We start from the raw sequence: 17,904 nt of genomic DNA, 5'->3' as shown, positions 1-17,904 counted from the left end.
GGGAGCTCTTCTTAATATTTTGACACCAAAATCATGTCGATACACCTTACCGACTGCGAGTAAAGCCACCCACGCTTTAACTTGACAGACTGTACTTAGCATTTATTGTATTTTAAATACTTGTGTACTTAATTTTGCTCCAATAAGCGTTCCGTTCATTTCCAAAGTTGTCAAACACATGCACCGGAATGACCGTAACACAAATCGCATAGCACCTTCGACAAGACGAAAACGTTCCTTCTTGTCAAACATGATCTGTGATTAGTGTTCCGGTCATTCCGAGTTACGCTCATTGCGGTGTATGTGTTTGACAACTTTATAAATGAACGGAACGCTTATTGGCGCGAAATTAAGTACACAAGTATTTAAAATACAATAAATTCTAAGTATATCGGCAACATTGTTATAAATTTTGAATAAAAATTGTTAATTGTATGCATATTACGAATATATATTGCAAATAATTTAATGTGGAACTATACAAAATATAATTAAAAATTTTTTTAATTCTTTTTTTATTCTCCCTTCCTCTTTTACATCCAGACAAATATTAGAAATTATTCAATTTTTGCAAATAAAGCATTGTTAACGATATAAGCCGGTGTATGTGCTACACATAATCTTTAAGCCCCAAAAAAAGCTTTTTATATAAAAAGCGCAAAAAAAAATGTATAAGACTGTACGCAAAATTGATACTTACATCATGTTCCCTTAATTAATCAACACTACTCATTATGTTAATCATTTATTATTTTTTATAACCTCAAGTGGTAAACACTTTTGAAAACAAAAAACACTCACAACAAATGTGACACGCATTATAGTAAATTTCACCTGCGGCTAACTTCGGCTCGTGAACGAGACACTGTTTCCGCGGAAATTTTCTGATTGGTCAACACTTCATCCGGCCATTCTGAGATCCGGTCGTTCTGGTGCATGGACTGCTGGAAGCCTTATTGTTTTTAATGTCTTTATCACATACCTGCAATTAATAATTTACTTTATTTTTATTTGGAAATTTAAATTACAAAATGCAATAGTATCGACAAACGTCACATTTATGTATATTACAGAATAGAGAAAAACTAAAATTCCAGCATGTAAAATACCTCTGCGTACTACAGTTGTATTGACCATGGGTGTATTTATTTATGCTCATTTTATGAACACCCTACCGAAAAGAATCTTTGAGTATATACTGAAAATTCTTTAGGTCAAAGAAGCTCAGAGAAATTGTCCGCAGACACTCAGGTAGATATTTTTAAAGGTCCAGAAAGCTCGTTTAAATGGTCTGAAGGCTTTAAAATATCCTTTCCGACATTGAAATAAGAATACGATCATAAATAACGAGCAGAGAGGCTATCTCAATAGAGTAGCCGACACTCAAGGGTCCTTTGTTAAGCTTTCGGATTAAAATTTAGAAGTAGATTTTTTTTAATTTCATAGTTAACAGTCTAAAACATAATAATTCGGAATCTCAGGGTTTCGAAGACTTCAGATATCTAACTTTTTTTTTCAATGCTTAAAATTAGAATTAATAGAACGTTTCTCGTAAATGGAATGAGATACGCCCAAAAAGACAACATTTTTTAATTCAACTAGAAAATTGTATATCAGTATATAAGTTATCATTAAAAATAAGTATAATGAGAAAATTCATCAATTAAACAAAAGGTACGTGACGAATACAAAAGGAACATTATATTACCGTCGCACCACTCTTAAAAGGACCACTAAAAGGATCTTGAAAAGGACCCAAATCTCTCAAACTATATCCGAGACTATTTTGTTTCAAATCGACTTTGTCTATAGACTCAAATGGGCCAGGCTAATTCGCTAAAGAAAACTCAGAGATTTCTTTCGGTAGGGCATGCTTCCTCATAGATACCAAAACAATATGCTTCCCCGTAGAGGGAGGGTTTTCAACAATAAAAGAAAAAAAGGATACTTTCTATATTTTTTAGATATTACCAAAAATCTGATTTGCAGAAAAGTAGAGAGTCTGTCAAAATTACAACGGATGTGTTCTGTTACAATAAACAGCTTTTTAACTTACGGTAGTGTTACATTCAAAATTAAAACAAAAGTTTTCTTCATAGAAACAATGCAACTTTTTAACTTTCTATATTGATTAATCAAGAATAGTCTTTGATGGTTCGTCAATAGATGAATCCACGCTTCTCGAAGACGCGGACAATTGCATCAAAAGTAGCACTGTTGTATTACCAATATAGAAAAATCATCTTATAAACAAGGTAAATAATGTTGTTAAAATTGTAAAAACGATATAAGTAGATTATGAAAGATACGTCAATAAATCATTTCCCGCGTCTCGAAGACGCAAACAAATATTTCAGATACATTACTGTAGTATTCCTAATATGAAACAAAGACCTACAGTATTGTTGTATTTTAAATAGCAAAATAAATGTTTCAGCAATATGTCGATCGATGCGTCTCGAAAGCACAAACGATGTTGTATTTTGAATCAAAATTTTTTTCACATACAAAAAATATAATTTTTTGTTGTTTGAAATCTCTAAACTAAAAAAAACACACACTTCCAAATGACTTATCTAGCTCAAAATTCTATAAGAACTAAATATCAATCGGAGCTGCACTTCTTCAAAACTGCAGCATCAGAGCTCTTACTTTTCGAGATATGGTTAACAGAAGAAATTTACATACACACGCACACGTACTTTTTTTTAAATTATATGTTCGAGCTTCTGGGGTCGAATTATATTGAAATATATCAAAGAAGTAGATTTAAAAATGTAGGCCATTGCAAAACCTGCCTCTTTGAGGAAGCCATTGAATTAAATCATATCAAACGTATTTTACAGTCTTTAAAGTGTAAAAGTAACTTCATTAGTAAATAATGGCCATAGAATGGTTTTTTAATAAAAACTAAAACATAGCCATTGTTTTAGCACTTTCATAGCCTTATTAAAACTGTGTGTTTAGTATTGATAAATTCAAACTTACCCCGTAATCTTCATTTTTAGTCAGATTTTACACTGCTTTTTGTGCTGAAGTACAAAAATTTTAGTTTTGAAATTCGGCACCAAAGTTCTTTCTTTAATTTCGAGGATGAAAAAATTTCGATACAATTTCGAGTAGGGAAAAAATGAAAAAATTCAGGACATACACATTATACGTAAATCAGTTCCTCAGTTTATCCCCCTGGAAATTAAAGTCATTTTTCATCGTATGAACAATTCAAAACTAAATATTTAAATTAAAATATTTAAACTCTCAAAGTTAAAACTGAGATTATTATTTGCCAACTTCTCGGATATTCTTATTGTCGTTTTGTAGTTAAGTTCTGGATTGTTCAATATCTTTAAAACTATTCGATTATTTTATCGATGATTTCAAATATGTTGTAAAAAACTGTATTGGTAAACTTTTTGATCCGGATTTCAAGAATTCTATCGCGAAATTCGAATGTAGTTATTTTCACATGCAAATTCCTGTAACACCGAAAGTCCACACAGTATTTTTTCAGGTGGAAGATTACTGTTTTAGGAATAATCTGGGATTAGGATTCTACAAATAACAGGAGATGGCGACTGTTCAATTTGATTTTAAGAGTGCTTGGTTAAAATACAATGTTGACTCATATAACCCTGAATATCCACGACAGTTATTACGAGCCGTATGCAAATTTAAGGGTCACAATGTGCGGAGAATGCCTTTTCATACGTCATAGTTGAAACATGTTGTCCATTCATATTGAACTTAATCACCAAAGGACTATAAAAATATGAATAATAAGCCTAAAAATTACACTAAATAGTAATTTAAAAATACTGTTATAAAGAATATATAAATCAATTTTTCAAAAAGGGTCCAATCGATTACTTTTAATTTGGTCTTAAATTGTTAGTAGGAGACCAAATAACTTTGATCAACAATAAAATCCCATTTATAAAACACTTTTGGTGAAACTTAGTTCAGCCACTTTTGGAAAATAATATTTCGGTAGAAAAAGACTCGAGTAGTGCTTTCACTACAAAATGACTTTTGCACATCTTAAATAAAAGTTTAAAGACTGTGAAATACGTCAGATATAATTAAAATCAATGTTGTATTGTAGAAGTTGAGTTTTTCTCTATTCTATAATGCACCTAATTAATGTGACATTATTATGTACCATTGCATTCTGAAAACCAAATTTCTAAATAAAAATCAAGTCATTTAATTAAATTATATGATAAATAAGTTCAAATAGAAATGAGTATTATAGTTGTGTACCAATTTTTTTTTATTAGGCCACAAGCGAACTAACTCTGAAGGTATTTTTCTTGCTGCAAGGTTATTCAATTAATTAAAAATTTTAATATTGAATAGCATTGTCATACTATAGATTACTATATAGTGATAGCCCTGTAGATTAAAATTACATTATATTAGAACTTCAAAAACATGGCTACATAATTATTAATAAAATCTTACGTGAGAAAATATTAGATTTAAAAAGAAGGATGAAAAATAACTTAAGACATCTCATACTCTTTCAATGAATTGACATCTTTAAATTCGAGATTTTCCAGCCCATCAGGATTTTGCAGTTCGTACAGTTTTTTCAACGTACGAATGCTTAAGGAACCATTTAAATGCGCGTGCAATTCCTATAAAACCAAAGAGTTACAATGATTTTTTAGTAACATTATCAAAACACAAATACATTTTTTTATTTTATTACTTTAGTTTGCCTTGTATGTTTTAACTCGCTTACTAAACCGAATAAAATCGATTACACTTTCAAATTATTTGCACAAATTTTAGTTTGATTCAAAACTAAAAATTTAAACATCAAAGAAATTTGTATTGAAAACCTTTCAGAATTGAACAATTTTATATTATTAAACCTTTAGTGTTTAGTTATTTCAAAATTAAGTAATTCGCAGCCTGAAACGTTTACTATTAAATATTTTCAAATTCTAGGATAAAAGAAATGAATCTTTCAATTTTAGTGTTTACTCTGAATAATGTCCCTTACGAAAAAATATGACAGGTAAATAATGACAGATGTATAATTTTATCCGGTTTTTTTGCGAACATAGGAAAATCCTATCTAAAAAAAGTGGTGTCACGATATGTCTGAAAAATCTCCCAATCATATTTGCTGAAAACCTCATTGGCCTTTCATTAATTGAAATTTCTTTGTATCTTAAATTTGAAAATATTAAAATGATGTAAATCCACAAATAAAGAATAATCATGGAAAACCTTATTCCAATTGAGAAATTTTAGTGTTGTTTTAAATACTCTTGCGCGGCAAATTACCTACAAATTACCTACAAAATTATTTAAAATATTTTACATCTTTCATGAAAGTGCTTTTCATTGTAAATTATTATTTTTTTTAAAGAATTTGAATATAAAATCATAAAATTCCGAAAAGGAGGTTCCTAATTTTCAAAAATTGAAATGGTTATTTTGAAAAACAAAATTATTTGATTCGAGATTGAAAATTTTCAACAATTTACGTAACCGGAAATTGACATAACCCTAATAGCACGGAACGTTCCAGGAACGTGCGCTGAGCGTGTAAAATGTCTGCCGCTTGGAAGCGTTCCAAAAATAAATTATCGTTATTGTTATCATTATCAATGAATATCCGATAAACCGTAAGTGATAGGTCAAAATTAATGTCAGTTTATGATATAGATACAATATTACAATGTAGTATATACGGTACTCAAAACTCAAAAATGACATCTATTTTTACCTATCTCTTACGGTTTACGAAATAATTGTTGTTAAAAATAAAAATAATGGAAGGTTCCCCACAGGTCCCAGTGAAACGTCCCCAAACGGCGGACATTTTACACGCTCAGGGCACGTTCCTGGAATCGAATAAAAATCATTACATGTCAAGCAAGATTAAAAATTGTGTGCCATTGATGTCAGGGTTTTTAGTCGACAAATAATGGTACTTTTAATCAAAACATTTTATATTTCAAATAATATTTCTTATTTTAGCAAAATCTTACAGTTATGTTGGCGTGCTTAAACGCGTTTTAACCTGAAATTGGTATCTTCAAACAAAAGACTTCTTTTGTTCAAAATAATAACATTTACAGGCTTAAAAAATTTCAGTTTGTGTTGTATTATTTACTAGGAATGAACATAATGACTACAAAATCAATAAATTTTAAAGAAGATTCATAATAATTTTCAAACAATTTTAGGTTACGTTGTGGTGTTGCACACTGAAAAATTTATTTTTAAACAACAAATATTATGATTTGAACACGAATTAGAATCTTTTGAAAATTATGGATAATGTTAGTTGTTTTCACCGCAAATTAACATTTTTGAATGTTTAAATTGAGTATATTTCAAAGACTTTAAAAAAGATTCACAACTTTTAAAACTTTCTGGTTATGATAGTGTTTTAAACCAGCGATTGGGTATTTTTTAAAAATTAAACTTCATCGAACTTGAAAAGTTTTCGCCGGAAATATCGATATATAGATTTCAAAGACTATTTACAATCTTAGCTATTTTTTCTTTTGTTACTTTAGCATTTTTCCTCGAGAATTGGTATTTTTAATTAAATAAATCCTAAGACTTTTCCATATTATCACTATTCTTCAGATTATCAAAGTCAATTCATTATTATTAAAACTGGGCTTGCTTTTATTTTATATTATTTTTGATAAAATAGATCATTTTATCTATTAATTTAAAAACTTCATAGGAAAAAATAATATTAATCGCACGCGCAGCACACGTGTTTTTCCCCTAGTAACACAGAAAAATGACAGGAAAACTCACGAATAACAGGACACGACATTTGAAAAGTGAAAAATGATTAGCCTATTCATTTTTCCGTCATTATCATGAGAATATGACGCGCTACCTGTCATTATACTTTATGATATATTTTTCACAAGAGTGCATATCAAATTAATAAAATAAATATCGTACCACTTTAGGCAATGCGTGACAGTACATATTTAAATCCATTTCATTTCAAACCGGGAGAACAATAGACAGAAAAATAGAAAATTCATCCAAACATGATACCAGATTCCACGATTTACGCAGATTTACGACTGTTCCAATCACCGTATAATCATGGTTCCAATCAGCGTCATGACACATGATCTAACAAACCATGGTCCCGCCAATTCGATGCTCAAATACGTTCGACTTGAAGTGAACCGATGCTCCCCACCATACTCACTGGGGCCAACTGCCGCACTCGATCCAAGATGTCGGAAAGGTCGCGTGCCCTAGGGTGCCGAATCTGATTGGTTGACTTTTTTTTTACTTGCGCCTGGCAGGACCATGCTTTGTTGGACCATGGTCATGACAATGTTATAATATCTTTGGTCATGACATATAGAAATGGACCGATCAAGAGAGAGTTGAAGTGATTTGTTAATATCGCACGCCTTAGAAGTAATCATTATGCTCTTGCCAGTAGCTTAGCTAGAAAGAACTTGCTAGAATATGCGGATTGTCCTTGTGGAGATTTTGACCAAGATATTAATCATTTTCTCTGGGCCTGTCCCTGTTTCAATGAACAGAGGAAAATACTAGAACTAGAAAAATCCTTAATGAAAACGAGAAAATTCCCCACATTCTGTGTGGAGAGCTTTCTCTGTGAGTCTAATAGTTCTGCTTGTCATTCAATTCCTAAGTTTCTGAAAAACTGTAAATTGTTGGTTTAGCATCTGCTACCTCTTTTAATCTTGACCTAGTAAGATTAGTTATTCGTGCACCTCATGATTTGAACCTCTCGTGCTTGCATGGCATGTTAACCCCAGAAAGTTGTAAAAGATAAATATCTGAGCACAACTAAATTTGAACCTACCCGCCTATCGCTTGCTAAACACAAATTGTGCCATCTACACATGAATTTATACAAATGAAATAAGCCATTACTCGCCATGGCCGGATAGGTCTCGCTGTTACCAGCAAGCGGCATCTACACTGCGGAAACCCAGATGTCTCTACAGATCTAATGCTAAAGAAACTCACCAAAGAAGAAAGAAGAGAGTCTTCAAATCTGATTGGCACCGCTGTACCGGAACTAGTTAAACTTTTATGAGTTTTAAGGGCATGTGACCAATTTACGAAAATTGATATTTTATGCAGGCTTTAAGGTTTTACAATTGAAATTGCAGGATCTCTCGGGGACAAAATACGTTCTTTATTAGAGTAAATGAGGAGATATGTATTTTTCCCATTTGCCCAAAAAAATTTCTACGAAATTCTATTTTATTGTTGTGTTTTGTTTTTAAAAATCTCCAGTTTTTTGTAATCTTCAAAAACTTTGAATCTAATTGACATATTTATCGTTTTCTTTTTCAATTTGACATTGTTTATTATATCATTTTGGAACCCACTGAAAAATATTTTTAAACATCCAAATTGATAAAATAGTAGTCGTTTTTCTGAAAATATGACAAGTTGCTTAAAATACCCACAATTATATATTTTTTGCCAATTTCGTTTAAAATTTGTAGTATCATAATAAAGATATCTTCTGTGTTTTTTGAGGGCTAAGTAACTTTTCTCGCGAGGAGTATTCTTTTTCTTCATATAATCAAATTTTCCTTTTTTTCTTGTAAACAACGAGAGATATGAAAACTTTTGAGATAAAACTTTGCAGGTCTAAAAAGAATAATTCAGTAATTAAATTTTCAATAAAAAAAGAATTCTCCCGGCCTCAAAAATTGTTTAGCTGACATAAAGCTGATATGATATATTTCTTCTGTTAGCAGAAAGTTTGTTTAAATACCGGGAAGAATAAAAATATGGCATTTTCCAGAAAATCTTATATTTTTTCATCAAATTTTAAGAAAATAAAAAAAAATATTTTCTAGGAAAGGCCACCTTTTTATTCTTCCCAATATTTTTGAAAAGTGTTTGCTAATATAAGAAACCCATCTGATCAGCTTTATGTGGTCTAAACCATCTTTAGGCCGAGAGAATCTTTTTTTTCCTACAAATTTTATTTTTAAATTTTCCTCGCATATGATGGTGATCTATTGCAAAAGAGCAAGTGTCATTTTAATACAACGTTTTTAAACGTGCAAAGTAGTATCTAAAATTTTTTTCGTATCTTTTGCTGTTTACAAGAAAAATTAGAAAATTTGATTATATGAAATACTCTTGGCGAGAAAATTTATTTTACCCGCATAAAACTCATAAGATATCTTTATTATGAAACTAAAACTGTGAAACGAAATTGGCAAGAATATGTAATTTTGAGTTTTTTTATATGCAACTTTTCATATTTTTAGAAAAACCACCACTATTTTATTAATTTTGAAGCTTTTTTATATTTTCCGGTCGGTTTCAAAATAAGACAATAAACGCTTCCAAATTAAAAAATAAAACGATAAATATTTCAATAGGACAAAAGTTAGTAAAGATTAAAAAAAAATTGAGTTTAAAAAAAAGCACAAAACATACCTATTTTCCTACTTTATAATTTTATAAATAATGCTTCTCAAATTTCTATAAAATATTGCTTATAATAATAAACTCTCACAATACTTTTGTATGAAGACAAAACACTGACATTTCCTGTCTCGTTAACTTATGTGTAATCCAGTTTTTTTTAAATTTTAATTCTTAATATGAATTCTATTTCAGTTATTCTTTGATAATATGTGAAGTATAAAACTTCTAAAACACATACATATCGAGGACATAACCTTCCCATCGGGATCCTTTACTTTTCGTGTCCTGACAATTTTTTCGGGTAAAAAATGTAGCTCACAAACAACTTGACCATTTTTTAAAATGTAATCCTGCCGAGGAATTGCTTTTTCCCATTTGAGAAGACGATCCGAATCTGAAGAAACTGAAAGAAGAGTCCGCTTTTCTTTGCATCAAAACATCAAAAGATAAGAAAACGCACTATATCTCACTATTAGCACCAATAGCCAGAATTATAAATTAAAACCCGCTATTTTATTATTTAAATAGTTTTGACACATAAGATTCAATGTTTTTCAGGAGCAGGACGAATGACGCGCTATCTGGTGGCTAGCGGATGAGTTCACCCGTTATGTGGAACTTGTTAGTGACAACAGCTGCTGTACAAAAGGTCGGGGAGTCGGATAGGGCTGCTTAGAACAAAAAATTCTTGCCATCTGCATCAAAGCAAACTAACAGAACCTCTCTAACTTACGTCAATTTGACAAACTTTCTCACTCGCACAATTTTCCATGCATAGGAAGAAGACAACTGCGCACCTGCGCACGAAAATTTAAGATCTTCCTGTAATGTGCATACCACTTACGGTAATATTTCTATTGCCAAGTGGGGAAACGGAGTTAGGTATCCTCATGGACATAGAAAACAAGGGACTAGGCATGCCATCCTAACCTGGGCGAGCGGTGTTGAATCCACGGGAGAGGGGAGAGCCGCCATCTTACAATGTGTCATTTGATTATGCGCACGAGTGTTTTTGCCGACAAACTGTGCATGAAAATATAAACATGTGAGCGCTGCCATGTTTGTTGCGGGACATCAAAAGGTGGCGGACCTCCCCCCTCATTGCATCACCCCCGCAATTGCATGCCTAGTCCCTTGTTTCCTATGTCCATGTGTATCCTTATTATTCCTTCGTGGTCAAAGATATTATAAGCATAGATGCGGCACGGGAGGTCGGAGTGGGAGAACGATATATATATCTAACTACATTTTTGCATGCCTCGAGGTGCTGACCTCTTCAACTTTTCGATGTTTCTATGGCAACCGCGTCCTTTGCCTACGTCTACGGGAGGGGTGGGGCCAAGGCGAAAGCCAAGCCGAAAGTGCTGGTGATTTTCTGTCCATGGCTGTCCATGCACGCCGAAAATATTAAAATCAATGAGGGCTTAAAATTATTATATTTATTATTACTTTAAAATTAATTAATTTTTTACGGTTTTTTTAAAAAGGGACATTTTCGAGATAGTAAATAAATTTAAAAAGTAAATAAATTTAAAATTATTCAGAATTTAGTTAAATGAAAAAGTTAAATTAATTCCTCGTCTCGTTTCTTTTAAAAGAGAAATTTTCGAAATACTATATAAATAAGTTTCAAAAAATTCTTGTCATATTTTAGAATTGTAGCGAGATTTCAAACATTTAAAAAAATATAATTTCTACAAAAATAGTGATTTGAAGGTTCGAATACTTCACTGTATAAATTTATCCTACATGTATTTTTAAATCCTAAAATATTTTATTATTTTTTCGCATAATTAAGGTATAACTGAAGTAATATGTACACTTCTCTGTAGTGTCGAATTGACAATTTACATTTGATTCCAAGGAAAAATTTAAGGTTTTCACTACTCATTTAATTATTTATCAAAATTATATTAAAATTCTATTTTTTGTTTGTTTTTGTTTCTTGATTATTTGAAACGTATAATCTTTTTCCTTATAATTTGTTTAATTACAAAACCCAGTAACTAGACTATGCCTGGCACATTAAAATTTAATTTTAGAAGGTTGAGGGCAGTTAATCACTTGCAATTGCTCATCAGAATTCACAACTTCAAATAAATCCAAAGAGTTTATAAAAATAATTCAAAGAATCGAAGAATCCAAAAAAATTCTAAAGAAATATAAGGCGTTTAGGGGTGCATCTCAGCAACTAAGGCTATTACAAAAAAAAATGAAAATGGAAAGAATTCCAAAGAATTAAAATAATTCAATAATTTTTTGCGAGCCGGGAAAGGACCAGAAATTTGTTTCCTTGATTAAAAAGGCCATCTGGATTTCTCAGTATTTAAAAAAATTATTATATTCATTGGTGTTTTCCTGTAAAAATAGTTATACTTTTTCGTAATTGTAAAACAATTCCCACCAAGGATTGAAAAAAATTTTGATTTTATTTATTTCTTCAAGTGAATTTTTTTTAAGTTTGCAATAACAAAGAAAAACTATCCAATTAGGGGTTTTAATGGTTTAAAAATCGTGATTTATTATTTAATGAATTTGCAACAAAGAAGATTAATTTTCTTACCAAAAAACACGAATTTTTAACAAATTCCATGAATTTTCAACCAAATATTTGAATTTTCAACTTATAAAGGATCCATTTCTAATGAAGAATAGACATGTTGCAATTTTCAAGGAAAGTAATTTTTAACATAAAAAACCAAATTGTCAACAAAAAAAGTTCAGTGTTAAGCCAAAGAGGTAAATCTTGCAGAAATATGATTTTAAAAAAACTAGATTTAACAAACATGCAAAAAACACGGAAAGGTTCATTAACAAACGAATCCTACGTTAATTTTCTACCATATTGTTAAATCATTAATCAAAATATACTAATTTAGAACTTAACAATTGCATTTTTAATAAAAAGACGATGTCAAAAAAATCAAGAAAATTAGTTTTCGACCAAAAAGATGAATTTTCAACAAAACAAAAGAATGTTCTAAAAAAGAATTAAATTTTAAACTTATAAAGTCTAAATCTCTAACAAAAATGTAAAATTGCAAATTTTCAGATAAAAAATTAATTTTGAACAAAACAAAAAACCCAAAATGTCAAGAAAATTGTTACATGTTGAAAAAATGATTAATTTTCAACTAAATCGAGAAATTAAATTTTCAACAAAAGAGTCAAACCTAAAGATCAAGGGGAGTCCAAAAATATGAATCTTTAATGATAAAGTTCAACTTTTAACCAAGTCGTTTAATTTTCAATTAAAGAAGATAAATTGCGAAAAAAATAGTTAAATTTTTAACCAAAGAAATGAATTTTCCAGCATTGTATTAATGATCTACCGAAATAAGACGAGCTTTCAACAAAATATATTAATTTAAAAAAAAAATTTTCAATTTTAAAGTCGGGAGGAGCAATTTTAAACCAGAAAATATTAATTTTTAATAAAAATATCAATTTAAATCAAAAATGAAATGTTTCCGTTGTTAGTTAAAAAAAATTAATTCTTATTTTTAAAAAACGATTTTTCAACATAATAGTTACATTTTTAATAAAAGAGTTCAGCCTAAAAATGACTTTTTATCCGTAGAAGATTAATTTTCTAAAAATAGAATAGTTAAATTTTCGACAAAAGAGGTGAATCTAAAACCAAAAGAATAATTTTTTTACAAAGTAGTTCAACTTTTAACCAAGCTTCTGAATTCCTAACGAAACAAGATGACTTTTTAACAAAATAGTTGCATTTTTTACAGAATAATAAAATTTGAAACTGAATGCTAGAATTTTTAACCAAACGAGTTGAATTCTGAACCACAAATATAATAGTCGAGTTTCTACCAAAAAGGATTTAAGCGAAAAAACGAGAAAAAAAGAACAATTCTTTAAAAGTTAATAATAAGGAAACATACTAAATGTTATCTAAGTTCGTAACTTATCTTCCACTGACCCCCAACCCCTGTCCGAACCATAGTTTTTAGCATGCCCCCCCCCCCTGCAAATGGTATTGCAAGAATGACAGAGAACAAGTATATTGAGACTATACTTAAGAAACTTTATTTTCAATTTTATTTATATTGGATAAAATATCAATATTACAGAGAAAAGTAACAGCGTTTTACTTTGAAGAATTCAAATGATTTAAAAACTAAAATTAATAACAAAAATGAAAGGGCCTCTAATTTTTCTCATTCTCATCATTTATGATTGAGAAAGGATGAGAAAAGAAAGGCCTGACAAGTCCGAAAAGAAAGGACGAGTTTGTTAACAGCCATTTTGGATAAAAATACAAATTTTGGGACCATTTTTTTATACTTCAAATTTTTATTTACGGCTATTAATAGTACTCAGAAGGACAAACAATTTATCCTGATGAGTTTTTTTTATACAAGAAAATTGTCAGTTATAGCATTTTCAAAATTTGTAATATCAATGGAAAATCAAAATTATAAGCCGAAAAACGTACAATATGAAAAAAAGTAAAGAAAAACATTGCTTTTTAAAAACCCTACAAGATTATCATACAAACTTTTTGGATTTTCTTGTAAAATTGAAAATTCTAATGTTTATTGCACAAAAAATAATGAGATATGAAAAATCCCATTTTGTGGTCAAACTATGTAGGATACGAAAGAAGATGAATCAACAAGAATTGTAATCTCAAAAAAGATCTACAAATTCGTTAATAATCACTTCTTCATAGGAGGCGTACCTTTTGTTTTATTCGCGAAAAATAACATTGAAAATATAAAAAAAAACGTCGTGAAAAAATGATACAAGTTACGAAAAAAAAATTATTTAACAAAAATTATTTACCCGAAAAAGAGCTCCAAGTTCGTTATGAATTATTTTTTGACATGTCACGTAGTTTTGGTATGGATCATAAAAATGGTATTAAAAATAAAAATGAAAAATTTGTGGAAAAACAACAAAAGCTACAAAAACAAATTGATAGAAAAAAGTTATTCGCCCAAGAAAGTGATACAAATTTGTATTCATTTATTACATTCTTATTATTTATGATGGAGAAAGTATTAGAATTGCCCGAAATTTGGCACCACAACATTCAAATTTTGAACCAAATGACGCTAAATACGACAAAAAGTCTCAAAGAGAAATGATAGGTTTTGAAAAATCCTACAAAATTTCTTTAAACCACTTTTCAATAGGACTCTTAATTTTGTTTTATCGTAAGTAATATATGCAGATAATCGAAAATTCCAATATTACGCTAAAAGACGCAAGATACGTAAAAAATCTGAAAGAAGACTTATAGGATATTTTGCTTTATACATGCATAAAAAATAATATGAAAACGATAATATTGTGTACCTCAAAGCCTACAGAGCTTTGAGAAATTTAATCTTTAACTATACTTATTTGAGAAATAAATTCAGAATATGAACACGCATATAAATACTGCGATCTAAAGAGATGTTTTTGATAAAGTTTCATTCAAGCATTCTAAATGTAAAGAATAAATATGTGAGCGGGAATCGCTGGAATCAAAAGACGCGCGCTCCAGGCGCGCTCAAACTTGCGAGCCATGGGCTCAGCGCCCGATGAAAATTTGCCCGCGACAATAAATAGTTAATTTACGGATTATTTTATTACAAACTAACAATTAAGAGATAAATGTGTTTGAAACTTTCCAATAATTTCTGACCTTTTAGTTTAAATTGAGAAATATTAGGCAAAATATTTATTTATTCTGATCAACCACTCGAGTAAAATTCAAAAATACATTTGTTCAATTCTGAAATTATGGGGTTCTCAATTTAAAAAAAAACGGGACATAATTTATATACATAGTAAGATACATAAATTTCTATAAAATATTATATAAAAAAATAAAATAAAAAATATATTTATTATATAATTTTATCGTTTCATTATAATCTATTTAATTCATAATTAATTACACAAACATAGAAATTTACGAATTATTGTTTACTTAAATTAATAATCGTAAGGGAGGCGGTGTTCCTATAAAATTTAACTCTACATCTAAATACTTAAAATCGCTAATTATACGATTGTACGGTCATATTTATTTAAAAAATTAATTATTTTAAATTTCAACTCAATATGTTTACCAATTAAAACTTTTAATTTCTTCAAACGTATATTTTCAATTAGTAGAATTTCTACCGCTTTTTATCAAAACAACAAAATAATATAATTCATAGGCAGTAAATTTTAATTGCAAAATGACTAATTTTTTCCATAAAAGATGTCAGCTAAAAATATTTATTACAATACAATTCCATTTTAATTCAATTTAAAAGTAAATCTTATGCATCTACATATTTTCTTGATGCGAAATTTATTCAAATAATTGATTCATTAATTGGAAATGATAAATCAAAATTCTCGATATAAGATTTGTATTTTATATTTTTAAGTATTTAGTATTTACCGACTTAGTATCGACTATTTGATGGACTTGTTCGACGGGTGAAGATTGCATGGGCAAAGTAGTTGGTGTGTACGGTTTTCGGGTTGAGAGGCATGGGGGGATCGAGCAATTTTCGCCGGGAGTGCCGTCTACAATTAGTTCCTCGAACTATACAGGTGCCGCATCTAGGCTTATAATATCTTTGTCGTGGTTATCGGTAAATTTCGATATGTTGATGGATTCAGTTCCGAGCAAACACACTAACCTCAAAATCTTGTCTATTGTCGAAATGTCTATCCATTCTACTATTTTTATCGCTCTTTTGAAATTCTTATATTATCTAAATAAATAGAATTGATAAATTAATTTAAGAAGAGGTCATCGAATCGCAGTTGACGATTATATTGTTTTAAAAACACTGCAATAAATTAAAGAAAGTGCAATTTGTTCTAACTCATTCATTCATTTCAAGCTCAAAATTTGAATTCCATTTCACTCTACCAACAAATCACAACGCTTACATGCTCCCGCGGCCATCCTTTTAAACCAATTTTCAACCAGTGGAGACTAGCTGGAATAACTCGTGATTGGAGGAAACAATACGACCTCATCTCTATGAAAGTCATGAGAACAAGAAATGGACGGTCAGAAGGAGAAATCGCAAGCACTTTACGGCTGCAATTTCTGTTTACAGTTGCGTTGGAAAACTGTTGAGATACTGTACGCTTTTCCGCGGTTTTGATTATTAATACAACTGACAGTACTCGAGATCACTATTAATTCGATCAAAGAGTGGAAAGTTTGTGGTAACGAAAAAATAAGACTGAAATTCCGACCCGGGGTGTGATTTCGGTTCTGCTCATTCGACCAAAAAATGATGTGCTCCGATTGTCATGTTCTTCAAAGAAGTGGTTTTTTGTAAAGTGGAATCCCGAAACGACTTACCACTTCTGCTTTGTGATATCTGAGTGAACGGTTCGAACTCATAATTTGACGATCGAAGTCGTTTTGAGCCACGTTAACAAATTCAGGTAAGGTTGTAACACCTTGCCCTGTTTGCTTCCTGACTCCTATACATGACATTGATTTGCGGAAAAGAGGAATTTTCCCTGATCATTAGCGAAAAAAATGTTATCTGTTCTGCATATTTTCTACTTTCCATTCAATGCATTAAGAGGTTATTTTCTTAATGTGGCGAATTAAAAATGTTGATTTATTGTTTTATTTCTCTCCTTATCTCAACTTTATCTTTGCAATTTTTACGTTTACGCAGATTGGTTCTCATCAAGGAAATTTAATTACAAAATAGAGATACCATTTCAATTTCCAAGGGATTTTCTTTAGAATTTTTAATGATTTTTATGCGAAAATTGCGAGCTTTTTTAGAAATTTTTCAGAGTTTACAAGATTACGTATTTTCGTCTCTGGAACCAGATATTTTGAAGAATTTCAAATTGGGCATGTATATATTATTTCCTTTTGTTACAGATACAAAGATGGTAGTACTTAGTAACTTTTTGGCTCCAGAGGAGGGAGTTCGACATGAAGAACAAGAAACAACTTTATACGTTAATGATAAAGAATTCGGAAAAGGAACACTTTATATTACAGAAAGGTATGTTGGACAAAAAGCAAGTAAAAGCAAACTAAATTCCTAATTTTATTACATTTTGCCTTGAATATTATGTATGTTTTTATTAGTCCAGTGTTTAAAAAAGACGCCTCTAAAACGTAAAAACCTTTTAAAACGTTGCAATTAGAAAAATTTATCATTAAAACACAATCTAGAGAAAATCTTCGAATTTAAAGATCTACAAATTGCAAGCTTTTTAATATAAAAGGTTTTTTTTATTTGAACTAAAATTTAAAAATTACAATGTTTTACAGTAACGCGTTGTCCGGAACTTTACATTTTTTTATTAACGTACGTTGCTTTACGACATTTGTTGATGCCAAAACATTTTTTTTCTCATGAAAATTGCCGTAAAATAAAGAAAAAACAATATTTTACTAATAAATTCTAATAGAATTTTAAACGTTCTTTTGGACCAAAAAAAAACTCAAAATATTTTTAACTCTTGAGA

General features: G+C 29.9%; 2 protein-coding genes across 8 annotated transcripts in view; one reads left to right on the top strand and one right to left on the bottom strand.

Annotated features, from left to right (window-relative positions):
- The window catches only part of LOC117175875 (adenosine deaminase-like protein), an 18,395-nt gene extending 11,213 nt beyond the window's left edge, over positions 1-7,182 (bottom strand). For 2 of the 7 annotated variants that reach the window (XM_033365683.1, XM_033365684.1), the window contains exons 1-2: positions 6,946-7,180; positions 4,519-4,637 (exon numbers count right to left, since the gene is read on the bottom strand). In XM_033365683.1, coding sequence (XP_033221574.1) covers positions 4,519-4,637; positions 6,946-6,984 — 158 coding nt within the window. In that variant the 5' untranslated portion in view covers positions 6,985-7,180. Of the gene's footprint in view, positions 1-2,988; positions 3,187-4,461; positions 4,638-6,945 lie in introns of those variants that run through there. The other 5 variants (XM_033365686.1, XM_033365685.1, XM_033365688.1 and 2 more) reach the window with 5 other exon arrangements.
- A 9,024-nt stretch (positions 7,183-16,206) lies between these two features.
- Positions 16,207-17,904, top strand: part of LOC117177077 (methylosome subunit pICln) — an 8,810-nt gene continuing 7,112 nt past the window's right edge. Inside the window, exons 1-2 of the mRNA XM_033367561.1 lie at positions 16,207-16,851; positions 17,309-17,435. Coding sequence (XP_033223452.1) covers positions 17,317-17,435 — 119 coding nt within the window. The 5' untranslated portion in view covers positions 16,207-16,851; positions 17,309-17,316. The remainder of the gene's footprint in view (positions 16,852-17,308; positions 17,436-17,904) is intronic.

The sequence above is a fragment of the Belonocnema kinseyi genome, chromosome 7, assembly GCF_010883055.1.
Source record: "Belonocnema kinseyi isolate 2016_QV_RU_SX_M_011 chromosome 7, B_treatae_v1, whole genome shotgun sequence".
Taxonomy (NCBI): domain Eukaryota; kingdom Metazoa; phylum Arthropoda; class Insecta; order Hymenoptera; family Cynipidae; genus Belonocnema; species Belonocnema kinseyi.
The sequence above is the reverse complement of the archived record's forward strand: the minus strand, read 5'-3'. Positions and strand labels throughout refer to the sequence as shown.